At 42.5% G+C, this 27,959-nt stretch overlaps 2 protein-coding genes across 3 annotated transcripts in view; one reads left to right on the plus strand and one right to left on the minus strand.

Moving 5' to 3' along the window:
• The window catches only part of LOC119725501 (secreted frizzled-related protein 5-like), a 28,771-nt gene extending 9,678 nt beyond the window's left edge, over positions 1-19,093 (minus strand). Inside the window, exons 1-2 of one of the 2 annotated variants that reach the window (XM_038196906.1) lie at positions 17,685-19,093; positions 114-173 (exon numbers count right to left, since the gene is read on the minus strand). In XM_038196906.1, coding sequence (XP_038052834.1) covers positions 114-173; positions 17,685-18,198 — 574 coding nt within the window. In that variant the 5' untranslated portion in view covers positions 18,199-19,093. The remainder of the gene's footprint in view (positions 1-113; positions 174-17,684) is intronic. The other variant, XM_038196907.1, reaches the window with a different exon arrangement.
• A 6,184-nt stretch (positions 19,094-25,277) lies between these two features.
• On the plus strand, positions 25,278-27,938 carry LOC119725502. Its single transcript, XM_038196908.1, has 2 exons — positions 25,278-25,384; positions 26,457-27,938. The coding sequence occupies exon 2, from the start codon at positions 26,464-26,466 to the stop codon at positions 27,529-27,531; it is 1,068 nt and encodes a 355-aa protein (XP_038052836.1). The 5' UTR covers positions 25,278-25,384; positions 26,457-26,463; the 3' UTR covers positions 27,532-27,938.
• Positions 27,939-27,959: the final 21 nt, after the last annotated feature.

Below are 27,959 nucleotides of genomic sequence, written 5' to 3' on the forward strand. Positions count from 1 at the left end.
CCCTTTGTTTGTTTTCATAATGTGACACCATCGGGTTACGTTCAAGAGAGGGCGTTTGAAATGTGGACAATGGTGACGTCATCTATTCTACGAATAGCAAAGTGAAAACCTGCCTTTCATTGGACGTTGCTTGGAGACCATGGGAAGGGCAGTGGTCGATAGTGAATTAGCATCTACGCATTGTGAGGAAGAAAGAGTTGTAAGAAGGTGGGTTAGTGAGTTCAATTCATGAGATGTCATGTCTTTCATTATGCCGTGACAGGCGGCCAATCTGTGGGCGTGGCAAGGCGAGAGAAATGGGTGGTGCAAAATGTACTACTACATCCACTACGAGTGATTAACCTCTTTCTGTGGGAGCCGTGAGTCGACATACTGTGAAAGGTTGTGATCATTTGTATGAAAGCAGCAACAAGTGCTAAGACAGAGATCAGAATGGTTAATTAATACGATTATCAGTTAATTACAAGGCTACTGTCATTGTCATAATAGTTACAGACTGATTCGACGACAGCAACTTGTCTGCGGCGGCACCAGGCTCGCGCCAGTCGTGCTTTAGGTACATGTAGTACATAATCATGCGCGCACTCCGGCTCCTTCGGCCAATAGGGATACCAAGATGCGCGCGCCTGCCTTTAAGAACGCGTGCAGAATGCGTGCGGACGTGGTTCCGTCTCACAAAAATGACTTCTTACGTTGTTCGCCGAATTATTCTACAAAGGCCCTGCAGATATGACGTCATTGGACCAAGTGGCCAATGGGTTATACGGCATTCGCAATGTGCGCGCTTGCCGTCCCCATCAATTCAATATCACGGTCACGTGCCTACACGACCTTTATAATTATGAGACAATACACTTCGAGATTAATGAGAGAAGGGGGCCCACTCGAGCCCCTTGATCTGTTGGGTATAAAGGTTAATATAAGGGTTATAGCAAAAAATATCCAAATGTTAATATAAGGGGTATAGCAAAAGTGCCAAAATCGTTTGGTAGTGAGAAAAACACATACAAATCGTATGGAGGAAGTCTGAAAAAGAAGAAACAAAATCTGAACGAAAACAAAGGCTTTCTCTGCTGAAATGCAGAGACAGCCAATCAGGAGCTATTTGTGTACAGCTTCACATTTGGAAAAAAATGACAAGGAAAGGTGGATGCTTTGATCAGGCAAAACTATTTTGTGTACCGTGACAATTTCAGTTGGTTAGGATATAGCCTCAGTTCCAGTCCGAATAACAGAGCAGTGCATTCAGCCGATGGTTAAAGGGAAACATGTTTCGGTTAGCTATGAGTAAATGTATCTATAGCATAAAGAATATAATTATTCTGTCAAGTAGATAACCTGTGCAAATCAACACCTAGAATGATTCACAAAAAATCTGTATCTTTGCAACGTTGACGTTCGAGAGTTATGCTAATCCGTGATTGCCAAAAGGGCCAGCCACTGCTTGGCTAAGACAGGCCGATATATGTAAAGGTAACAGTCGGTCGATATTTCATCCAGAGGTGGTTTTCTTGAAAGGCCGTTGGTAAACCAGTAAAACCACTAGGTCCAAAAGCTCTTAAGACAGGGGATAAGACCGTGATGAATTGGTGTTGCGTGTACTTGTTCCTTGTCCATCCTATTTGGTGCGTATATAGCTTCGGGGAAAAAGAGACTCCTGCCCCACTTATCACCGACTTGACATTCCGTTTGACGTGTCTTGCCTTCAAGCCATAAACATTTTTTTTGATATGGATCAAGAAAAAACACCCATGACAGCTTTGATTGTCCAGCAATATCTGGGCCGAACGAAGGACGTGTGACAGTGTCTTTTCGTTACCATTCGTTAAAGAAAACCTGGTTTTGAAAATCAGTTCAATTCAACTTAAAGGTTTACTATACAACATTTGTCTTTGCTGAAATTTTCAGAAATGGATGGATTTGAGGGTTTATTTTAAAGCCAATATTGTAACACTGACCTTAAGTTTTGTGCTCATAGTTGCTGGAAAAACCAAGAAAGAAAATGTTCATGTAGTCAGGTTCCCTGATCCCACTTCAAACGAAACGGAGCAATTTATAGAAAATCAGGGAATTGTCAGGTCAGGGAACCAGATTCACGGATGAGTACCCAATTGCTACCGAACAAAATGTGGACTAACTAAATTTGGTGAATTGGGGGCAGTGAGTCTAAAACGAATAAGCAATCATGCAGGAATAGTAAACTAACATCGGAATTTAAATATTCCAAATACAAAATAAATGATTAAATGCCAGATGCTAAAAAGAAAGTTCCACATCTTGTATCTCTAGCAACCATGGAATCGCTCAGAGTAAAGTTCGCGGTGCCCTTTTCGAACAGCTTCCAAATTTTGATCAACAGAAAGCTTTTTGCACAGTCCTTTCAACTTCTGTGTACATTCATGTTGGAACTCGACTCGCTAAGTTTAGAAACCCATCACGACACATTAATGTGACGCTCGCTTCTGCCCGCTCAAATGCAAAGGTCGCCTGTCTCTGACATTTCAGTTGTTGTCATTTCGCTCTCCCAAAATAATCGCGATAATATTTTCGTATCACCGACGACACGGCAAACACATTAATTTCTACCCGAATGTCACGAACGTCCACGGACACTCTTGTGCCCAAAAGTTATCGTGCGAGTGTGATCGCGAACATTAGAGTGTGATCCGTGGAACACACGGAGCGGCGGCAGGGGCGGTCTGAACCGTATCGACTTTCATGTTTACATTTCAAGGACGGCAAAAGCTTGGGAAAGAAACATTTCTGCCTCGGAATGATAAATCTGAGCTCGTTTTTCAGAATGTCAGAGGGTTTCATAAGCTCCCTTTCCTTCCAAGGAGTCAAGTGCCATTGGGCCGACTTTTTTTTGGTTCCGTAAACACGCAACGATGGGAACTTTTCGCCAGATGGATGCAGCTGTGTCGGCCACATTCCAACATAATGCGCGCCATTTTTTTCCTTGGTACATGACGGTCGTCTGCTGGTGCAAAAAATGTCACAATGTTATTCCCAAACGGGGTGCATTAAAGGGGCGGGATGGTATGGGTATAGCCTTAGACTTGTTAGAATTGGATACTGTAGCTCAAATTGAAATCACGGCCAACTTAAAACTCTGCAAGCTAAATGCAACAATTGCTGAACTGAGTTTGCAAATTCTGAAAACGTTCAGTAAATTAATAACGATTGACGTATACACACATTCGTTACGTGCAAACACATTTGACTATATTATAGCTGACAATCACGTGATTCGTACAGCAAAAACCTCATTTTTTTGGTACTTTGCCGGTAGTCTGGTACCCTAACTAGCATGCACATCTGCGGATGTTGTACAACGCAATTATAAACAGATGGGTGTCAGGACCCCAATCTTTAGCGTTATTTTAAAAGCGATGCATGTTGGTAAAAATAACACTGCACAAAAAAATCACACTCAGGCTCGTACAGCAAAGTGCAATATTTAAGTTTATCATGACGTCAAGGACTGGAGTCACGTGGTCATTAGTTACGATGAAAAGCCGCTTTAAGATTAAAAATATTACACAACTGAGTTGAATAAAAACACGTAGGTCGAGTTGGTATCAATCATATTCGCCATACCAGCCTTGGCTGTGGCATTTAATGCAATGCCTCATCACTCACACGTCGTTGGAACCCGTTATCGAATCAAGATCGCAAAATATTTCAACAGCTTCGAGTATTTCTTAAAGATGATGTTTGAAAAACAATGGTGTGACCTCGGTGACAGATTATAGCATATTCGCCTACAGACAAACAAGATAAAACAAGTATATTATAGTCAGGCAGATTGGTGCACAATATGATGGAATTGTTCATTTGATAATAAAAACATGACATTTGGCACACAGTCAGAGTATGTCATGGGAAAAAGTATCTGGCTATAGGGCCATCGCAGATTTGTCCCTTGAAAAAAATATCATAGAATAACATGCAATGGCCGCCATTTTGAAAATTTTGAAAATTGCTTGAAATTTGATGGTAATTTTTCAAATGACAAATCTGCGACGGCCCTATATATAGCCAAATATCTCTCCCATGACAAACTCTGACTGTGTGCCAAATTTTATGCTTTTATCATCAAACTGAACTATCTTATCACCAATCTGATGTACTAATTACAGCTTGCGACAGACCAAACACAATTCTAATTTCTGGTCATGTACTTCAGAAACTTCATTTCTATTCAATTAATTCGGAAAAGCTAAACATATTTCGTAGACTTCCGGTATGGCGGTACTAGCATGATGGAAAGGAACAATGTACTTTCTCCGTTGGCACTAGCTTTCACATGTGCATGTACCATGGAAGTGCATGAAACAAGCGGCACCAGACTAATGCACGTTTAGTGTAGTTTCTACATCACACGCGCCTTGCAAAGCTGCCCCAAGATGTATATGCATATTGGTAAGTCACTGAGATAGTCTAACCTGTCTAATTTATCAGCGACATTACTCACGAGGAAGACATTTTTGGTCGTGTTCCCTTAATGTATTTTATAAATTGTAAACTGTTGAATGAGATGGTGTCAGACTATTTCTGCGTTCCAAGCCTCACGTTCAACTATTTTTTTTTTAAATGTGGCTTAAAACATTAGGGTATGTGTAATCAGAAATTTTAAATTATTCATCAGAGCAGAGTCAAGAGACTGGTATACGTACGATGAAAGCCTTTTCGGCATTGGGTCTACACATTGGGCATGATTTAGTGTAACATGATTATTTATATGTAAATTGTGGGACTACTTTATGTAATATCCTTGCGCACATGATCTAGCTTGCCCCTATATAAAGGGCCACACTAGCAAGTTAAAGTTGTTGAGTTTTGTAACGCCTATCGGCCGGCCTTCTTTTCGTTATTTTTGTTCATTCATTTACTACCACGATACAATACTTAGCCCACTCACTGGCGTTACGGAGTAATCCTATATGACAGCACCACCCGACTCACAAGTGACAGTCAGTCATTCGATCAGACAGTGGGACACAAAGAGGGCGCTTCAGGCTGGCCCTCTGGGACCAGCCGAAAACAAACTCGTAACCACAATCTAATCTGCATGACATACTCGGACCTACAATACAGCCGCCCAGTAATGAGTCGCTGACATTTTTCGAGTCTGAAGTAAACCAGACGTGAGCCCACGCTTCGCCAATCCGAGCACATCATAATAGTCTGGCCACGGCAGACCCAAGGTGGTACCGAATGATCGTGGACATATTGGACCAATAAATGGCCAATTACCTCCCCTCCTAGGAAATCAGTGTGCCGCTGTAAAGGAGGACCGTTGCCTGCTAAGACGATCCAAGGACACCCACGGTCCTGCGGTCCTATATTCGTTGCGACTGATGCAGCTTCTCAGGGAAAAGGGGTAAACCCCACTACTAAATTGGCAACGGCAGTTACCTTGCGCGATTTCGAAACAGATTACACCAAAAAAACCGCGCTCCTTGATTTTCCTTAACTTCATTGAAAAATACACTTCTTTAAAGGGAATATACAGCATTTGCAAACATCGAAAAATAAAACTACCAAGTTTTTAAGAAATACCTTTCCAGGATGTTGGTAAATGAGAGTCTAAAGCATCCTGTAAAATTATGGCACCTGGTGTGAAGTCATTTTCAAGAAAATGGTATTTTTGTATACATTTCCAACGGTGATCGGCCGACCACCGTTGGAAAAACCTAACTATATTTCAACCACTGCTCCAAATTACCATTTTTTCAGTCCAAATTTTGTTTGGTATTGGTTACATGTTCATGAACGGGTGCAGGCCAGCTAGACTGGTTCCCTTACCTTACAATTTTCTGGCAACTATAAATTGATCCATTTCATCTTTAGTGGAGTCAGGGAACCAGACTACTTGAACAATTTTGTTTTTCTTGGTTCTTCCAGCATTTTCGAACATCAAACTTCAAACATGTCAGTGTAACAATATTTGATATATTATACTTACCCCTCAAATACTCCATTTCTGAAAATTACAGCAAAACCCAATGATGTACATTCCCTTTAAACCTTTAAGAAGGCATTCGCCATTAACAAGGCCCCTCTGCGAGTTTAAAATTGATCATGCGCCAGGAATCGTCTGTACGTACACGGGCTTACCATCAAAAGCATGTGCTCACCGGGCAAAGCATGCTTAGCCTTGTCTGGAACTTAAACTCTCGCCGATTGACGCGAGGTATCGCGGGAATTGGCTCCTCAATAACTCAGTCAAAGTCAAGGCAATTTGAGACAGCAAGAGCCCCGATTGCTGGCGGTTTGTCTTCAGGAAGTTTTAACGTACCCGAGAGAACCAGAAAATAAGAACGGGATATCCTCAAAAAAAAGTTCAACCGAAATTGTAGTAAACCGCGTCATTGAAAAAAAACCTCTTCGTTGGATAAAAGACCTACAAAAATAATAAATATCAACAATGTCTACATGTGTATTTAAAAAGACCACCCCGTATTGGTGCTCAAGACGCTACATAATAATAATAAATACCAATTTACACATTTAAATTGCGCAAATCAAATAAGATCAAAATAATGCGCATCACAATTATTATCACTGTTCATCTGGAATGAGACCAATTTTTTGTGCAGCAGCTCGAGATCAGCGCAATTTGGTCTTTATACCTAAGTTAACATGTACTCATTAACATGGAGAAAGGCAATTGTAGTAAAGTATCTTGCCCAAGAACACAAACGCCATGTTTCCCGTCCGGGTTCGAAACCATATACAACGCAAACGAGTGGAACACTGTGACCATTGGACCACAGCGACAAACCCATTGGACCAATGCACCAATCCCTACATCATTATTACCTCTGCTCACTGGGCCAATGAAACATTCCAAATATCATCTCGGCTCCCTGGGGAGTATACATGCAGCCATTTCGGCGCAGAAGCTTAAAAGAAAGATCAATTTCATAACCATCTCTGCAGGTACCCAATAGTAGGCAGGTATAAAGCAATGAGTGACAAAGTGCCTTACCCAAGGGCACTAGCGCCGCAACCCCAGGCTGGACTCGAACCCACAACTTGCAGAATTACCCGCAAACCACGAGTTCAAGGCTCCAGACCACGAGGCCACCGCACTCCACAAAGAAAACCCCTTCTAAAATTTGAGATGGTTAAGTCTGATTTTGTATTGCGAACTTGTGTTTCTGAAACTGGGGTAGCCCAAATATTGAATCGCTTGAAAATCTCATAACTCAACGCTCCAACTACAACTTAATCAGAGCATTTCACACCTCAATTGCGAAAAGTACAGGGGCGTCATCATCATCAACCTAGTCTCGTCACCAGCCGTCTTGCTTGGAGACGAAACAGGTCTGACTCATCGCTCTTTCAGCCGGGGCGACACTGGAGACTAGTGTCTTATCTCTCTCACCCACAGAGGATTCCTAGATGGGAGATACCGCTCTATAGCCCGAAACCCCCGCTTATTTCTTGACGAATGTCAATGATTGCAAACCGCACAGTAATATAACGTTGATGCATTACTATATAGCCTACCGAGTGTATAGTCTGGAATTTATATTGGCCCGGGGAAATAGGCCAACTACCTCTTAGGTAGGTCTATATTATGACAGTGAGGAGATCGGTAACATTAATGTTGATGTTCGAAGTGAGCTGATTATGATGAATATGAAGTGCATCAGGGAGAAATTTACTGATACAAAATTCACCTACCCCAGCAGAGACTTTCTGGAAAAACATATACCCCATGTATAACTTTGTCTTGGATGTAAGATGGAAAAGGCTCAATTATTGTTGTTCAGATAGTAAGTCCTTTCCAAGTAACTGGAAAATCATACGTAATTGTTTCCCCACGCAAGTCTGGCTTTACAGGAAGGAAAAAAGTGATTCAGATTGTCCACTTTGCCATGATACAATATAGATTACATTGAGCACTTTTTCTGGTCATGTAAAACGGTTAAGCCCCTTGGGAACGAAATCGAAAGATTGCTGCTTTGAAATATAGAAATCAATCACTCTATCCGTGGAGGATATTCTTTTCGGGGTGGATAAACATAATAGGAATATAGGTCAACAGACTGTGAGCCGTTTTAAATGTGGTCAGTACTCCAACCTTATTTCATTCTGTTTGAGCAGGAACTTGAGATTCGTCAAACGGATTATATATATATTTTGTGTGTGCAAAATTAGTAGTAGAGCACATTATTAACTGTACATAATTATTTATTTGCTGATTAAATCTTTGAGTAAAATAGAAAAAAAGGTATTTTGAAATTCCATTTTATCTTAAACTTCCATGATTTCATCAAGCAGAATGTTCTGTTTATGACTGGATAAGAAAGGACTGGATAAGAAATTTTTGTTATTCATTTTAATACCAATCAGTAATTAAAGCAATGATTGACACGGTTCTAACTTCTTGTACATTACTTGGTTTTTATCTTTTGAAATAAAACACCCTCCTCGTATAAATCCAAACATGTATTTTGAGTATTATGGCACTTGTGGTAAAACTACTTCTGGTTTAGTCATTTTATTTTAGCTATGGTAACCTGAAATTTCGAACCCCGATGAACTACCTCGCGTCATCATGGCGGAATCGCCAAGGCCTATCTCCAAATTCCCCCAACTTCCTCTTTTTCTCAAAACGACGCCGGCCAGACGCCCAGGGGTTCCCTAAATCTTGCCGATCTTGGCACCGACTAAGCACCGAGGTGGGGGACCATGTCTTTCCAGGTTAAACCGGATGGGACCGGAATGAACCGGATGGCACCGATTGGATCCGGAAAATAACACTTGTGTACAAAGTGCATGGGGTCTAGTTAGATGATCGGGGTTCACTATCTGATAGGAATTGAGAAATTATCAGAGTCAAGGTCGACTTTATTTTTTTTTCAAAGGAGCTGAATAAATCTGGCATAAAATATGTAAAACAGAAAGTGCGGAGTGGAGGTATTTTTTTTTTTTGGTAAAATTTGTATCGGCATTCAAATCTGTAGCGTAAGACAGGTCGTCGCTACACATTAACGCGATTTGTATACAAGTGACGGATAGGCTGGGATGCTAGTTACAACAACCGACTCAAATTGTCAAAACAGTAGCGGATATGGGGGGGTGGAGGGGGGGGGTTGCACCCCCTCCCCTGTCAGACATATGTTATGATACTAGTAAAATGGGGCAAAATGTAAGAAATGGAATTCTAAAGCTTCTAATTTTTTTCTCAAATTTCCCTTGAACACATGAGATAGCATCGTAGATTTTAACACTTTCCGGGAACATTCGCCAGGAAAACCACCCAAACAGAACGTGCCCTCACTCAACCACCCTTCCTATCAAACCCCCGTTTCCTGAAAATTAGATCCGCCCGTGCCGAAATTACCTTTGCAGTTCATCACGATGTTTGTATAAAAACATGAAGGGTTCACTTCCACCTCTGCGCAGAACTTTCAGCTAAACTATTTTGAGAAATTGGTATATGAAATTGAGCACACACGACATTTGTGGGAGTTGACTCATAGAGGGTTCACCCCCCCCCCCCCAAAGTAGACGGTAATCAGGATTCAAGTTTGACCTTTTGTAGGGCTGATCATCTTATGTGGACAATAACATCCAAAATACTCACATTCCCCTCAAAATCGAGAAAAGAAAGAGCGAAAGATGACAAATCAATTGTTAATAGCAATTAAATGGTGAGGTGTATGCTGGATGACCTTTGAGATATTGTAAGAATTTTAGAATGGAATGTATTTTTACAGATTAGCGCCTGTGACTTGAAGATGGAAATTGTGGAAAAAAATTTCGTCAAAGACAGAGAATGATGTTACTGTGTTATTCCTTTCACTGGCGTTTTGCAGTGTGCAAGGTGTTTACCAGGGCAAGATTGTGATTGTATAGCTGCGGCCAATCATCATGTCTCTCCGTTGGTTGGTTAACGCCAGCACATGCCTTTTATGGCAATCAATCACCGTTGTCCCGTAGGCCCTTGCAACACGTGCCTCGGGTTCATGGCCCTGAATTGCGACAAGTTCAGAGGTCTGACCACTGACCAGCTACCAATTTATTGCAGTCGTGGAAAATTGGGTCACTGAAGACAAAAACCAGATATTTGTACTGAAAACACTACTACATGTACTTTCGAGGGCCTCGTTTCGCATTGAGATTTGGGGCTGGCACTGTACTGCACACAAATTGGGTGTTCCACATGCTGTAAAACGCTCCATGCACCAACTGACGTTCAACAAATGGGAATCTTTTTCAATTGACAGTCATGACCACGTGAATAAATGTCCATTATAAGAACAGACTCTTCCATCATGTACACAATGTACATGTACATGACTTATAGACTACAGTGGGTCTACAGTTGGGTCTCAGCTTCCGGGATCATTTCGAGCTCAAGTAATGTTTTATTGTAAAGGTACGCACTCCTATCCCACGCACCGCATGGACACAACAGAACCTTGAAGTTACTTTCGCTTTTCAAAAGGTCTCAATACTAAGGTCTACAACAATAATTTGTCATCGGCATTCTAGACTCATTTCCAGGCCGGAAGCCGGAGTTATTTCTGAGTACAAAGGGGAAATTAGGGAGGAGGAAACCTGGTTAAGACCAAAAAAAAGTCTCTCCACCCCGGGGTCAAAGCGGGTCAAACAGGGGTCAAATGAGGTCACTGTCTTCGGCGTGACGTCACCAGTCACCTGTAATAACACAAAGCCTCGTTTGGACGAAGACCATGCCGGCAGTCAAAACAATGAAGGCCAGGTCGCGTCAGGTGTGCATGTCAGGTGTGCATTTCAGCTTGCAGAGTCAGACAACAACGAGCCTTCAGTAATTTGTCTGGGATGTAATTAAAACCAAAATAAAAGCCCCCCCCCCAAAAAAAAAAAGAAGAAAAGAGAGTACAGATACTAGCATGTGATGCCCCAAACACGTTTATTTTGGTTACTGCTAAGTTAGTTTGAATTCGTCAAGACATCACTGTTTTGTTGTATATTGTACTCTGAAGCAATGGGCTTCAATCGGTGGGGGACGAAGGGAGGACAAGCCCCCCCCCCCTCTCCCCACACTTTTTAAAGTGGGGGGGGGGGGTTTATATCGTCCCCCCTCCCAACTGTTTTCGTCCCCGGTTAAAACTTGTAGCCTACATATGATTCTATAGCTGATTCAATGATTCCAAACTCTCTAAAATGATGTTCAAACTTTACCACTTTAACTGAAAAAAAATGGTTAAAGTGGTCAGAAATTGCCTAAAATCGTACCACATCCGCAGAGCATCATTCTAGCAAATTTTCGGGGCCCGCTTCGAGCCCCACGCCATTAGGGCTTCGCAATTCGCGCTCGCCTTTTTTTTTCTGATCAAGGTATGTCCCCCCCCCCCCCCCCCCCCGCTCAACTTTTCAACTTTTTAGAAGCGATTGACGACCTTGTCTGCAACACGAGCATTTCGACGTCTTATTTCCGAGAGTTTCGGACAAAAGTAGGGTACATATAAAGAAGGCTTTAAATGTATTAACTCGACGTATGGTAGGATTATTTTCGGTTTTTAAACGAAGACTTGGGAGTTCGAGTTTAAACTTATCGGTATTGCGCATACTTATAGGTGACGATATGACAGTTACAGGTCACGTCTGATGTGTAAATGAGAGCAGATTTCATAGGAGTCCAAATTTCATATGACACCACAGAACACGTGCCATAATCTAGCTTCATTTTCGAAGAGAAAGTGATCAAGGTATTTTTCCAAAAACCGTGGGTTGCTTCTTGTGACGGGATTGCACTTTGATTTTGGCAAGTGGAAGGAGTGTACCTGCGCTACGGCAGTTTGTTGACAGCTGACAAGATCGTGACACCTGTTACTTGGTCACGAAGGTCCAGAAAAGGAGGTGCATGAGGGGCTGAGGCGGCGGCGGAGGGGGGATGGCTGAGGGGTGTCGTGAATGACCATGGGGTCATTGCATGCTGGCTGACTAATCCATCCTGTCGGCCTTACCCGTACTCTCTTTGATGTCCATCCCTTGCGCCACTGCTTTGTTCAACCTGTTTACCTTTTGAGGGCATTCTTGTGGAGTGGACCGCAAGTGAAAAACAAAATCTTGCCAGAATAATGTCTCTTTAAACATCTATATTCACGGACCAAGAATGCCCACTTAGGTATTTACGCCCGATGATTTTTTTTCACTCTCTCACAAACTGTCTGAAGGTTTTACCCTGTTTGTGTGGGGGGGGGGGGGGGGGTAAGTCTGTTATTATGCAACGTGTTAGCTGAGACACGGAACTCACAGTTCAATACTCTTTCTCCCGCCTACCTGTTATGTGTAACGAAGGGGGCGGAAGGCAATTAGTGTCTGTTTCTTTGGTTGCTTTTCAGGCCGCCGAAGAGACCTCCCCAATTCTTGAGGATGTTTTCCATGGCTGTCGCGGCGAGCATCAAAGGAGAATGGGACAAGTTGTTAAAAAAGATGACTAATGATGGCGAAGATGAAAGGCAACGGACAATGGGAAGGAAGTCGCTGGGGTGAATAGAACTGCGCCCGTCGTCTCTTCAGAGGGGCCTGAAGGGCTCTTAAGGAGGGACGGCTCAGCCTGTCTGAGGGTCCTAATGACGGCCACAAGAGGTGGGGCGACAAGGGATTCAGAGCTCCTTTTCTTAATTGTTATCATAGGGAAGACTTAAGACTCTGACGAGATGCTTCGCCGCGTGTACCACTCATCTTTCAAGAATGTGGGACGGATGTAATTGGGGCAAAACGGAGGAGGGATTTGTATTTTTACCTTTTGCCAAAAATGTGAGGCTTGACGAATCTGTTGTGTTGCCGTTGTACGGATTTGGGATTAGGATTAGCCGGCTTAAGAGGGATTAAAGTAACTGGGATTTCCAAACAAGTTGACGGCCGGGAAGACTAATTAGTCCCGATCGCGTACAAGGGACAGAGCAAGTGGCGGACGCGAAATTATCGAATTTATGTCAGCTCCGGCGTGGGCATTTCGAAACTCGGTAATAGCCGGTGACAAGATTTGTCAAAGAAAAAAAAGAAATTCTAGACAGATCAAGGTGTTCCGTTTCAACCCAAACCTGACAGGCATTCGGGAAAACTGAATTCTTTAAATTGCCAATTGCACTCGAAGTTGAAACCAGTTCCTCCCTAGTGTTGGCACGCGCCCGATCACGAATCTTGGCCCAACTAAAAGTCGTCAGTATAACTTGATGCGATCGTGCAAGTGGCACGCAAAATAACGCAAAATGGCGTTTTAATTTAAACTTGATCAATCATTCATCCTTTAAGCAACATGCCAATAAATTAACAGCAGAGCGAATGGTTTATTTGAATACAAAACAAATTAAATAAATCAAAAAACGGTAGCCATCAAAATCCAATTTCAAACAGTGGATACAAATTTGACGTGCTCCTAACTTACGAATATCTTGACACATACTCACCAATCTGGCGAACGAAATTGCAGTTTAAAATTACCATTTTATTGTTTCAAATAAACAATCAATTAGTCATGATTTCAACTTTTTTTACCGTTAGTTCATTTCTTGCACAAGTCCCGCTCTTCTAAAACCTTAAATTTGGCGTTTATCAATGGATTTACTCAATAAGAACACCCCCTTCAGAGAATAACATTCAACGATACGCTTTTCATATTAATATGGTATTTTTTCCCTAAAAAATATCTCCAGTCTCTCGCTCTTTGAGCACAAATACAAAAATTAATTATTGGAAAAATAATTAAGTACTTAATTGTTTCTCTTTTTTTCACGGGGTTGCATGTTATTCCCATATTCATGTCGGGTGTTATGTCCTATGTGTTGTTTGTGTGTGTAACTTGTATATTTTTGTATGATTGTAACTGGGGATCTCTACTCGACAAACATTGCTTTTTAGGGATCCCCATCCACATATTTTGTATATATTTAACTCTGATTGTCTTTTTATTTATGTGGAAAATAAAGTGAATTGAATTGGTATCTAAATGAATTAACATGGATCACACAAAAAGGAATTAAAGAAATTCCAAAATACACTCTGTTCCAAATTCTAAGACAAATACATTTTGCAAACATGGTCGCGGTTTGGCCTTGAAACGAGACAAGACTCAACCGGAAACAAAATAAGTTGAAAAGAGAAGGAACAAACAGTGAGACTATAGTCTAATAACCAGTCTGTTTATGCATGTTATAAACTGTCAGCTCCCATTCGTCAAGCGCATCGTAAAAAAAGTATAAGCTATGGAGTCGTCCCTAGGGAACGGCCAAGGAGAACAGACTGCTTCCCGAATTCTAATTGTGTGAAATTGCAAAACATGGTTCCACAGGGAGGTTGCATGGAATTTCGAGGTTTTTTTTCTTCTACTTCTTCTCTCCCCTCCTCCCTGCGGCTGGAAAAAAGAATGTCAACCTCCTGAAAGTCGTGACCTGGTTTTGCAGGCCTTGGCGTGCGTGACGAAACTGTCCACGGGACGGGAGTGTCCTCTGTGAGGAACGCGCACGCGCGCGGTGAGGTTCTTTAAGGTGTATCTATCGGAAGTTGGGATCATTTTAATTTGTATGCACGTTGCTCGTTTCCAGTAACTGCCCCACTCCAAATCCAAGCAAGAATGTTCAAAACCTTCATTTTGAAGTTTCAGCTCGGTGGGTAGTACCATTTTCGAAGAAACAGTGAAAAACCATGCACAACCTTTTAATCACGAAACAGGACTTCGTCCATAGCACGCATTCCAAAAAAATCTTCCAACTGACTGATCGTTGGAAATCACCTACACTTCCTGATCTTTTTCTAAATGACAGCAAGCCAGACGGAATAATTTCACGGGGAGTTTAGTAACAGTACGATCTTAAGTGCTATTCCAAGTAAGCCTTTAAAAAAAAAATAATTCGATAGGTCACTTTTCGGAAAAATGCAAATTATCCTACATGCCTTTGAAACTAGCGGCATACAATTATGAATCACGTGTCTTTTGCACATTTTGTTCCGTTATTTTTGTTTGAAGCAACAACCTTTTCGTGATCTCTCCTTTACATCTTCTACTAAATCAGCAGTCTGGATGATGATTCTCGCTCGGGCGTTTGTTATTGCGCAAGACTCCGAGGTCAAATGCCATGGGTAATCTTCAGAATACAGTGAATATCGTCTTTTTTAAAGTGTGCCGGCGGACCCACTTTTTTTTAACCGCCTTTAATCAATGATTGTTTTCTTCCACATGACACTATTTCAGGCGGAACTTTTTCACACTCCTTTCTTAACTTAGAGCAAAGTTTTTATTCTCATGAAATTGAAAGGTTCGTTTTCGGGTATAACGGATGTTCCTAGTGCCTTTAACAACATGGCCAAAAATAGGAGAGTGCGTGCCCAAATGAGAATAAAATTGAGTAATTTCAGCACGGTGGGAAACTGAGCACGCTGAATTCACCCGGGGAGTACGTGGTTAAACAAATCCCAGACGTATTTTCCCCCCTAGCAACACCGCAGAGAGCACACAGCAGCGTCGGGGTTCGTCTGCACAGACAATGGCTCAGTAAAAGTGATGTGTGTTTTTAATTTCCATGTTTTTAGAAAACGATTTATTTTTTCAAGACGTTTTTTTTTTCAAGTTTGGATTTCATTCGCCAATGCTCCCGCTAATCCTGGGGAACGAGTGGCAAGTTGAATTTGGCATCCATTTTTAATTTGTCTGAATTAAGTTGCAGCGAAATTTAAAATAAACTTAACTCCAGCCAAAATGAAAAGAAATCCAAATCCTTGATGGAAATTGCCTACAACGTTTTGAAACATTTAATCTGAGTCACTGATAAATTCTTGGTGTGCTAACAAGTGACATTAACAGTCAATGTGTTATGTACATCGTTTTACTCACTGCGAGACAAAAGGTCCAGGAGCCATACTGATGAAGATGTGTTTTGCACATTTTAAAAAATTGGAATGGAATATTCGTTGCAGCAAGGCGCTGTCTGGAAGTTCGACATTCCTTCGCTGTATAAGGGCAAAGTGTGGCTATGGGGGAAAAATAGGAATTCAGTTAATTAAAAAATCGTCTTGTCTTTGTGCAAAATGCCTTAAGATCTTTTGATGTGGAGGAAGACGACGGCAGAGAAGGGGGGGGGGGGGGGGGTGTAGGGTGAGACGGCCAGAGAGAGAGAGAGAGACGTAGAGGAAGATGGTTATCCGCTGAGTGTCTTCGGGGGGTCCCCATGGCCGGCGCCGGGTGGGCACCGCGGCGCATCGATCGACAAGAAAGGCCGCCTGACCTCGCCAAGAAAAAATCAAATACAAGTCGAGGAACATGGAGGAACCCCCCCCCCCACCCGCCTTGGCCCACACAGGAGAAAGTCTTAATTGAATCCGGAGGGTTAGGTGAGGGTAAGGGGTGACGGGAGTTGGGGGGGGGTATGTATGACACAAGTCCGGTACCTATAGCACTCGGAATTTTGTAATGTTTTCTTCGGGTTCGGGGACATATTTTTTAAAGATAAAACGACGATCGTTTTTTGAATAATTCGCATTTTCTGGGAACCTTCTTGGTTATCAAATTACTTGATCAATTTAGTACAGCTACAGTGACTCTTTAACTTGCTGGTATAAGACAGAAATGGTGGAAGCTAAAAATGCCATTGGAAGGGAGTTAAAGACTTAAGAAACTGAGGAACACACGCTATTTTATCAAACGTTAATCAGCTTAGTATGACAAGTAAGGTAGTTCCCAAGGGGATAAAAACAGTATGACAATTCGGCTCACAGTTAAAACAATATTTGAAAGGGAGTTAAAGACTTAAGAAACTGAGGAACACACGCTATTTTATCAAACGTTAATCAGCTTAGTATGACAAGTAAGGTAGTTCCCAAGGGGATAAAAACAGTATGACAATTCGGCTCACAGTTAAAACAATATTTGAATTTTCATTAAACCCACAACAACTCCGCTAGATAGGCATCGTTACAAAATATGAAGGATTTAAAATCTGAAACAAACTTTAAGACACTTTCTTGAACGGCTTTTACAAATCGACAGGAAGGAAATCAACAACTTATTATACGGGAAAAAAACCTGAAATTTACATTCCTGTCTTCTGAACAATGAACATGCCTCTAGATGCGACCATTTAATTCAATCAGACCACTCAGATTTTGATCTATTGCGATCATGGCGATATTATTAATTTAAAAAGGGCTTGATCATGTTGATACTGTGAATACTTATTCGACGGACAGGTCTACATTTGTTTTGATGTTTTTGTGGGGAATTGGTGAATGTGATTAATTGACTGAATGCAATCGATGACGAGACTTTCTTGACAAAAGATGCAACTTACAAGGTCAATCGCTTCTCACCCCAGGAATGAATATGGAAAAGGGATATGAACAAGCAGCACCTGTTTGCAAGAAAACTTTATCAGGCTTGAAACGCCGAGATAAGCTCAAATGCCACAACTGGTGAAACCTTTCTTTACTTGGAAAAAACAAAACAAACGAAACTGCAGTCACCGTCTACTACGATTACCAACAAGAACTTCTGAATTGAACATGTTGAAAGTATTATTAATATTAGTTAGGCACACCATGAAGGAAAGAATGGGCACACCATGCACAGTGGTCAGTGTAAATGCGTGGGGCTATTGTCCTCTTAATCTTCAGTGTACAGCAGGTGCTTCAATTAGTTAATTGATTGGTATTATTGACTTGGCGTGTACGCCACTCACCTGACATGCCTATGCCCGACGGTATCATGCTGCCGCTGGACTGGGTGGGCTGATCCGTGGCGTTCCTCTGCCGCATCTCCGACTGGATGCACAGGCCGTTGTCCTCGGGGAAGCGGTCGCACTCCAGCATGGACGGCCAGGGGAAGCAGTTCCGCAGCATGATGGGCTCGCAGTTCTGCCGGACCTTCCGGCAGAGGGACCGGCAGGGGTAGATGGGCCGGTCCAGGCAGACCGGCGAGAACAGGGAGCAGAGGAAGAGCTGGGTGTCGTTGTCGCAGTTGACCATCAAGAGCGGGATCCACCCTTGCGACTGGTCCTTGACTTCGAAGATGGAGTCGTGGTCCAGCAGGTTGGGCATCCGCATCCGGTTGTAGCCGATGTTCTGGCAGAGTGCGAGATCGACGGGGATGTCCACGCAGGTCGGCTTGGTGATCCGACCGGACAGATCCATGGCAAACCCGGCCGTCATCTGGGCCAGACACGCTGCCATCACCACCACCACAGACCCGATCATCGCGTTATCAACAATTAACTCTATCCCTCTCGAATTAAACAGATATAAATGACACACACCAAAAAAATATACGGTGTTTCCTTCGAATCGGCTGCACTCCAAAAATGGTCCTCTCTTTCACGGCAGCAACACTGGCAAAATATTTTCCCCAAAACAAACAGCACCGGTTGAATCTATTTGCCTTGCGGTAAAGCAGGAGTTCAATTTGTGTGGCTGCCTATAATGCTTCTGGCATGCAACATCACAAGGCCAGCCAGCACACACGCACAGTACACACAGCTAGAATGGCCCTTGGTCAACAAATGATTCACTTTGTCTGGAAGAAAAAGTCGATTTTTGTTTCGCAGACGGCCAACTTCCTTGCGCTGAGTCTAAAAGAATTCTGCCGGCGAGCACTGTATCGTGTGCGGTATGCAGCGCAGCAGTGCGAGCGGCGGTGATGTAAATGATAATCGTACGTCGTCCCAGCGAGATAATGCTTGCAGTGAATGCACTAGAAAGTCTGCTGTATCACCGAGTCAGTTCCGTACAGTCACCTAAAAGTGAAGTGCGCATCTATAGTTGAATAGTTGGCGGTGTATGACTCAACACATGAGCCTACCAACGAGAATGTACACATATGTATTGCCAATAAATACACACTCGACACGGCAACCCCACAGAATTGGCCAATTTAGTGCCAGACATACATTGCTTGGGTTTTTTCCCTTCTCTTTGACGTCTGCTGAATACTGTAGCCACGGGAGGGCGCAGTGCGGGGCATTGGCGGACAAAACAGGGATAAAAAGACACTTTAAGATTGCCAACCCACTTTGCTAATGATGTATTATTTACGTCGACCGGATCACGGTCGAGTTTACTACTGAACAAGGTGAGCCAGAATGTTTGCTCAATCCCGTGAAGTCAATTTTGTCCTTAAACCTCTGATTATTACAGTCACAGTTTTCACTCACCACGCCATTCCTAATTCACGTAAATTCCAGCCGATCACATGGATGACATTGTCTCCCAAAACGCCTACTTTAATTGTAAATGAATGCAAACGAAATTCGCAACACCCCTAAATTGCATGGTACGGTCATAAATCACGAAATCGCTTTGTGACTTAATGCGCATGTCAATCAATAGTATGGTTCCCGCCCCTTTTGTTGCAATCGTATGGGAGCTGCACCAGACTCTGGACAGGTATAATAGATGAACAAGTCAGATTTGATTGATCGTCGTATCTTCGGGTGACGATCTCTTCTTTTTTGTGTGTGGAAGGGTTGATCTCACATTTTCAGGCCGTCTTTGTTATACGATCCTCAAGGTGCACTGTTTGATTGATTGCTGGTGTTGCCCAACTCACAATGTGTTAATGAAGCCTATTGATTTTTTGGTTTGTAGCAGGACTCAGATGAAAAGCTAAGGCAATAAACTGGGCGTATTTTTTTTCACGAACTTAACTGTGTTCGTGTGAAATGGGGGTCGGATGATGGGATGAGGGTGGACAAGTCAAAGCCTGAATTTTAAGAAGATAAAACTCGGGCAACAAAACATGCATCTCAAAGGCTTATGAAAAATATTATTGAATTTCTTTTAAAATGCAGGAACTCAAACAACGGTATATCTCCACACCTGCTTGCCATTTTCCTACTTGTAAAATGAATGACGTTTAATTTGTCCCCCCCCCCCCCAAGCCAGTATTTTTAGTGTCTGTCATAAAACCTTGCTATTTAAGACTTAAAATTGATTCTGGTATTTAGAAACTTGGAGACAAGTTATGACCCAGACCCTTGTCCGAATTCCCCGCACGTGGCTAGACTTTCAAAAATGCCAGACCGAAAAAATAGGAAATATATTAATACATCCAGGTTATTTTGGCAAATTCTGAATAAGACATATTTATCGCCTCTCCACATGATGAATTGGGACGTAGCTCGAATAACATCTGTCGTGCCCCCAAAAGAGAAAGGGAAGAGAATTTCAAGCAGACAGAAGCAGAAAAAAATAGAGAGAAATATTTCCCATGATGTATTGACTCGAGCATTCGGAATGACAGACAAAAGCTGAAGACACTTCAGTGCCATTCCCGAGCTCGAGCTTGAAACCTAAGACGGGACTGATTGATCCGTGAGACCGTTCAAGTTTCACCAAATCCGGAACCCAGCTCTCAGAAGTCTTGTCTCTCTGAACTGAAAGGCTAGCTGTACGGCGGCCCGGTGCATGCGAGACAGTAGTGTAACAAACACCGGGGCAATGTTGCTGACCCAGATTGCCAAAGACAGCCCGAGAAAGGAGAATACTCCCGGGTGAGAAACCCGAGCCGGGCATTTATATCATAAAAAAGCCCGTTCCCCCGCGGATTGTTCCGCGGAGCAGCGCGCTGGCCTCGGTTTCCGATCGGTGCTTGGGTTGCATTTCACGGCAGAGCCCTGCATGAGTGAGGTCGTCGGGTACTATGGCGGTGAAACCATGGTGAAACTAGAAAAAAAAAGTCTGTGAAATGTGCGTGACTGGCTTGGCGAGGAGGGACCATACAATGGGGGGATTGTGAGGGCTGGAGGGGGGAAAATTATGAAATTCTCGTGGAAGTTTCCTCGAATTAGGCTCCCGCTTGTCAGGAACGACGGGGCTGAGTTTCCAGCACAATAGTAGTTTTTATGGCTTGGGTGATCAGCTTATGAGTCCGATGAGTTTTTGAGATTAGAGGAAGCACGGTAGTTAAGATGAAGTTTCCTTGAAACAAGTTTTAATCTATCGGGCTGGAATAACATGCCAACTTGAAAGAAGTACATACATGTGAATTAACTTTCTTACAAGTACAAGCTTAATCTGATGACAGATCTTCGTAACCTTAAAGGATCCATGCAGTGACTCTTTTTTTTTCTCTCCATTTTATGCAACTTTCTGCTCCTCTGAAATGTATGAAAACTATTTGACATCCCTTTCTGGTTAATTTGTTTGCAAAGTGCACTTCTTTAAACATTAAAAAATGTCCACGCTTTTCCTGACAACTGAGGGCGCTGTTGCTGTGATGTCATTTCAGGAACAGACTGTTCAGTTTAGGGTTTATTGGTTCAAATTGTGAACCTAAAATTTGCTCATTGAAAACACTTGTGACAAAGGGTTGCTCCTTGGCTTACACTTGTGAGAAAGGGTTGCTCATTGGCTTACTGCCGTGAACTTACAAAATAATGAATATAACCAAAGAAAAGACAGTTTTATGACAGCAACATTTTCAAAATTCTAGCAACTTTTTGTGCTGAAATAGCTGCAATATTGAGGTTTCTGCTCAGAATGACATCACAGTTTTGCTCATGAATATGGAAAATCGCTTTAGCGTAAAAAAGTACCACAATACCCTTCAAAATGGCAAAACAAAAAATTGAAGAAAAAAAAAGGTTAAATCGGACACAAAGGTGCATTTTTAAGGACAGACTTAAAATTGCATGGGCCCTTCAGTGAAACATGCAACATATTAAAGTCAAGTCTTGGGAATCACACATGAAGTCCTACGCTTTCGAATTCGAAAACGAACTGCATGACTTCACCCGATAAATGACATAGTGTACCAAGTTATTGGACCAGGACTGAAGACTATAAATAGCATTCGATCCTGAAACACAAATCCTCAAAAGAATGAAAGGATCTTTTCCCATCATATTGTAAAGTAAAAAGCCACACTTTTGCTTCTCCTTGTTCTGAAATTGCAAGACACAAGCAAAATATTGTGATCAAAAATTCCTTTATGGTCCAGCCTCCATAGCCCTGATTAACATGTTTTTATAGCCAAACCGCGACAGCCAACGACCGACCCTTGTTTAATTTTCTAACCTCATCAAAACGCACGACAGGGGTGATGGGCATACAAACTAAACTCATTAGCATAATGAATTGGCTAATGTTTCTCACAGGTGTTTGAGTGACAGGTGCCGAGTGTTTACAAAAAGAGGCGCATGTCAGGGGTGGCTGAGGTCGGGCCTGAATCTTTCCCCCACGGGACCAATTAGCAAGATAAGGCTGACGCATATTAAGAAAGGAAAAGAGGTCAGTCAGTAATCAGTGAAATTACACGGAAATAAAGGTGTCGATCTCTCAAGAGACTGTTGGGGGGGGGGGGGGTATTTTATGAGGGGAATGCCCCAAGCGCAAATGTAGGGACCATAACGGTGGGCGCATAGGGATATGCCTACGGTTACACCCCATTAATAATTTACATCAGAGTGAAAAGGCCCATTCAAATCTGATGCAGTGATATCACTAACTGTGTAAAGCCCAGTGGCATGGGTGAAACATCCGGGGGCCGCCCGATAGTCCGATAGTCCGAAGGTTCGATAGTCCGAATGCACTCAATTTCCATAAGAGGGGGTTCGTTAGTCCGAAAATGAAATAAGGTTCGTTAGTCCGAACATTTGATGCAATAGTCCGAAGGTTTATTTTTATCAGAAGGCTCAGAACAGCTGAAAAGCGCCCTCATTCGACGGGATTGAAGCGGGTGGGGAGGGGGGGGGCCGGGGGGTGGGGGGGGGGGGGGGGGTAGTCTTAGTATCACCTGTTATCAACGGAGCCAAGTCTCCTGTTTAACGTTTGATATGTCAAAGCATGCAGATTAATGGATCTCACGCCTCAGCCAATCGGAGCCGACTTTACTAAATCGTGACGTCATTTCATTCCGAAATCAGGTCTCATTGGTCAATTCGAATGCTGTGTTTTTCGTATACAGTAGAACACCATTGTAACAAACACGATGGGGTCCGTAAAAAATATTCGTGATAATGGTCGTTCGTTATAATGATTGTTCGTAATAGTGATTGTGCAAAATATAATAGAATTTTTTGGGAGCCAAAGAAGACGTTCGTTATAGCCAAAGGCTCGTTTAAGCGGTGTTCGTTATAGAGGCGTTATTTCGCAATCCATTTTGACATTGGCTCCCATTTTGTGTAAAACGGATCGACTTTTCAAGCAGAAAAAAAGGCTATTATTTTCTCACTAGCACGGGAATCAATTTGTGTTGTGCAACCATCAAGTGTTGGGGGGGGGGGGGAGGGGAGGAAAGGGGAAATTGTCAAGCGTTCGTGAATAAATGGCGAATGGGTCAGAAGTCGGCGCTGAGGCCGGCACGGGACGCATACCGGGCAGCGTGACGGGGGGCTCCGGGGACACATACGGGGCAGCCGGGTCGCGACTATTAGTTCAAGTGATGGTTTATTTATTGGTCTACAGCTCGAGTGTGTTCGTGTGTGTTTGGTCGGGGCGATTCTTCATCCCAGTTTAGTTTTCTTGTGTGGACTTTCACAGCTGGTGCCGTGGCAGTGTCGAGCAAGTCAGCTTCGGTATTTAACTCTGGGCTTTTTCCCAGAGGGACCAGCATAGTGTTCTACATGTATTTGCACATACATTATTAAGGCGCAGGATAGCCTGCCGCCGCGATAATCCACCGCCGCGAGAGGGCGTAATCACGACCAACCAATTCGCTCGTACCACCCCGCCCTGCAAAAACGGGACGCTGGGAAGGACTGATGAATTCACGCTCTGATTGGATAGAATTTGCCTGATCTGTGACCTGGACGTCATTACGACCACGACCCTGCAAGGTTTAAACGGCCGTTTCGGCCGAGTCACTACTCTTTCATTCCCATTAATGCTTATTTCCGTTCTGTAGGAAAATCTGTAAAACTTATCTGTTTGTAAATCGTCTATTCCCGGCACTTGCTCAGGTTCCGTTTCGAATTCACGAAGGGTCAAATTGCATATCACAAGTTTATGCGACCTTAAATTTGTCCACATGGTCGGCAATGAAAAAGAAATCACATCCGGCATGGCATGGAATGTATGCAAATGAGAAGGTTTTCGGATAGCATTTGCGCGCATTACTAACCGCGGTCTTAAAGTAGTTAAACAGCTGCAGCTGGATGTCTTTATATACGTCATGATAAATTACCCAGAATGTCATCCCCATCACTTCCTTCACAAGATTCTGTGAAGCTCATCAGCCCTTCCCATTGTCCAACGGACTTCAAAAATGGGCCAGGTAGCAAGCAGTGAACCTGATTACATCAGGAGGCATGCAAATTATAAGCATTACGTGTATAAGCCTGAATCCCGCCTCGTGAATTAAAAAATCACACGGTAATGATTGCGCGTAGCCAGCCTATTGCAAAATGGCAATAGGCCGCGCCACAAATGTGCAGTTTCCGAGGTGATGAGCTTGATTTTTGATATAAGTCTACCATGGAGGAATAAGAACCCATGGAGTTTGAACGGCCCGCCAAGCCCCACAGGGTATTTACTGACCAATTAGCGACCCAGGCTGACCAGTGGTTAAGGCATGGAGGCCTCCCGCTGCGCGCCCACTGACCGACAGAACAGGGTTGGCTGCCGCGAGTGCATGCACAGCAGTGTGGCCACTCTGTTTTTTGTTTTTTTCAAGATCGCCATCTAAAATTTTTCAAGATTTTTCAAGCCTATGAAAATTACTAGACCAGCCAACCTGTCCCCGTTATGCAAAGGGTTTTTTGAAGCTCTTTTCAACAAATGAGCCATTTTTTTTTCAAATTTGCTGTTAATTTTCTGTCAAAATACTATTTTTGCAGAATCCTGCCAGAAATCTGCCAAAAAATCCATTCTGTCAAATTTTCAGTCAAACTCCTTTTTTAACAAAAATTCTGTCAAAGTTAGCCGAAAATCGGCTAAAACGGTCACAATGCCCTCTTGTAATGAAGCGCGCGTCGCAGTGCCTAGCCTGAGCTTACATACACCGCAGGGTCTGACCGTAAGTACATGTATAGCGCGCCAATGCTAAAAGAATTACAAAGTAAAAATAAAAGTCGCTAAAAAGCTCGGGTGTTCAGTGGAAAAAGTTGTCAAAGTTTCTACAAAACGTATGGTTTTGTACTTTTAGTTGAAAATTTTCAAGATTTCTTGCTTTTTCATTTTTTTTTCAAGTTTTCAAGTTGGGTCTCAATTTTTCAAGATCTTGAAATTTTTTTCAAGCAGTGGCCACACTGTACTGATGCACAGTGGAGGAACGAATCGCTCGTTGTCAATGGAGTAAATAAAACTAAACACACGAATACAACACGTTTCGCATGCTCAGTACAGTGACCCAGTGTCAGTATACCTCATGCGCGATTTTCTTCAGCGAATTCCTCTCGAAAAGCGAAAAAATTTGGTGTTTCGTTCGCCAAAATCGGACTTTCCGATGGTAAGATACATTCGTTGTTGCCTCTAGAATATATTGGCATATTTCATATATTATGATTCCATATTTTGACGATTTTAGGGGCTTTCCAGTGGTCGGCAGTTGATGTAAACATGACGATTTCGTTCGTTGGGCTTTTCTTTGTCCGTTCGTGTGTGTTCCATTTCAGTGTCCAGTTTGTTCCACAAATTTTTTCGGGGATCGTTTTTTGTTGTTTTTTCCTTTCAAAAACGATCATGAACGGTGAGATACGAATCTTCGTTACTTATTGCGTTCATTTTAATAGAATTTCAAGACTTATTTTTTGTGAATTCTGGATTCTTTTGACATTTTGTTGGACATCAACTTTCATCATGTTCAAGAAATATATTTTTGAGGATTCGTATTAAATCTTAAGCCATTATTAATCGTGTTATGGTATTGAAGGATTGAATGTTTATTCATTGTTGAAAAAGTTACATATATTTGTGGAGTCACTTAATTTGAAATGCTTCCAGTAGAGCTGTGTTTTTTCATGCCATATTTATTTTTCACATTTTTTTACATTAGATTTATCATGTTTTTGACTTGACTTTTTATAATTAGAAAATTTTTTTTTATTTATTTTTTTAGGACAATAACAAGTAAAAAGAATGTTGTGGCAATAATGACTGATTGATCGTCAAGTAGAAATCTGTCTCAATGTTGCACTTGCAGACCAACTCAATTTTCAGTGATAAAAATAAGCTAAACAATGTAAGGCCTAAACAAGTTATAAACTAATAAAAGAGCTTTGCTAAAAAAAAAGGAACTAGTTTTTCATTCTAATTTTCCGCGGGATATTTTGCCTTTTTGGGGGGGGGGGGGGTTGCAATTTTTTAAAACTTTTTTTAAATAAATTTTGTTGGGTTGGTCATTCCCCCATGGTTTGGGAGGCCTTCCAAGAATTATTCCTCCACGGATATACACATGTATTTTATACTATTATGCATGGAAGAAAATTAAGTTAAAATGGTGAACACTGATTAAGAATAAGAGTAGGCAAATTTATTGTGTTTTTGGACATTAAGAAAAAAGCTGTTCTCTCTTTCTCTAGATAATCGATGAAGATGCCGCAACACAGGCAGTGTTTGCAAGGTATCTGCAGATTGTGCGGTGTGGAGAGGTCCATTGAAAAAGGTCGCCGTCCAATACAGAAGGAGAAACTGTCTGCAAATATTGTGGCTGCTTTGGGTATTTCCGTTGCTGGTGACATACAAGATGTCCATCCCCCGTTTGTCTGCAAGGTTTGTGAGGGAAAGCTCAAGAGATGGTGGGTGCAGGTCAAGCACAAAAAGATGAAAGCGTCGTGCTACATTACTCCGGTCACCTTTGAGAGAAGCAGTTGCGATACATGCTGTATGTTTACAGGGGATGCACAAGAAGAATTGTCCATGGCTGATGTGGAAGTAGCAGCCAAAGATGTCGGTTTGGTCACGTGGCAAGGTCCGGGATGCCTGCAGATCATGAAAATGTCAACATCAACCTGCCGCCCTGCGGTTTATTTAACCATTTTTCCAAACTCCAGATGGGATCTTGTCATAAGTGGTGTTTGTATTGCCCGTGAGGATCATGCTTGGCTGGAGTTTGGGGAGAGTTTGAGTCAAGAAGATGTCCGCCGAATGCTCAAAGACATAAGCAGCAAGTATGTCTGTGTCGGAAACCAGGATTTCCCTGCGTTGGTAGAGGCGGAAAAAGGAGGGAATGGCCAAATTCCAGTGAACATCACCCTGCAAGACTCCTATGTTGAAGGGACAATAAGGCACAGGAAATGCAGATTTCTAATTCAAGAAGAGGGCAGATGTACTGTCTGCCGGGTACACCGAAGCGACCTCATGGCCAAAACTAGCAAGATTAAGTCCAAGAGCAACCAGGCCATTTCTGCCTCCTCATCCATGCCAAACAAACATATGACGAAGAAGCAGTTGAAGGATAAAGTGACTCTCCTTCAGACTCAAAGAAGAACTTTGAAACGACGAGTAAATGTACTTCAGGATAAGGTGTCAGATATGCTGCATAAGGAATGTGTGGATCTCAGTCGCGAACAAGATGAGGCTTTGCGGGAAGCTGTGGTAACTTCAAATGATGAGATGGAGGGCATTCTCCGGCCAAATTCTTATTCCTCCATGTAGTGTTTCAGAAATATCAAACCGTAGAGGGAGACGTTAACATTTGATTTGAACATTACATGCTTATAAAAGTGAACCTGGGGCCAACTGAAAGATGATGCCATTTTCAAGCAAAACAACCTGATGGGAAGAACACATGGTTTGCGCACAAGTAGGAGCACAAAACGTTAACAGCAAAGCACGGTGCAGCGCAGTACAAAGTTTTCGAAATTGTGTGGCAACTTTATTTTACAACAAGAATTTTCTTTACTTTTGCTGAAACTTCGATTTTTGGAACGATTCAAGGCTGTGTATCCCGAAGTGAAAATCGTCAAATCGTGGTTTGCGCACGCGCAGTTAACTTCACTGCGCAGACCACGTGGACACATGAACTGAATAGGAATAAATGAATGTGTAATTTTACCCAAAGAGAGAACACAAACGAGCCATGT

This window comes from Patiria miniata, unplaced genomic scaffold (genome assembly GCF_015706575.1).
Source record: "Patiria miniata isolate m_02_andy unplaced genomic scaffold, ASM1570657v1 HiC_scaffold_19, whole genome shotgun sequence".
Classification (NCBI taxonomy): domain Eukaryota; kingdom Metazoa; phylum Echinodermata; class Asteroidea; order Valvatida; family Asterinidae; genus Patiria; species Patiria miniata.

What these genes read in the sequence shown, in the direction of transcription:
- LOC119725502 (XM_038196908.1), top strand. Translation starts at nt 26,464, where the DNA reads ATGAAGATGCCGCAACACAGGCAGTGTTTGCAAGGTATCTGCAGATTG.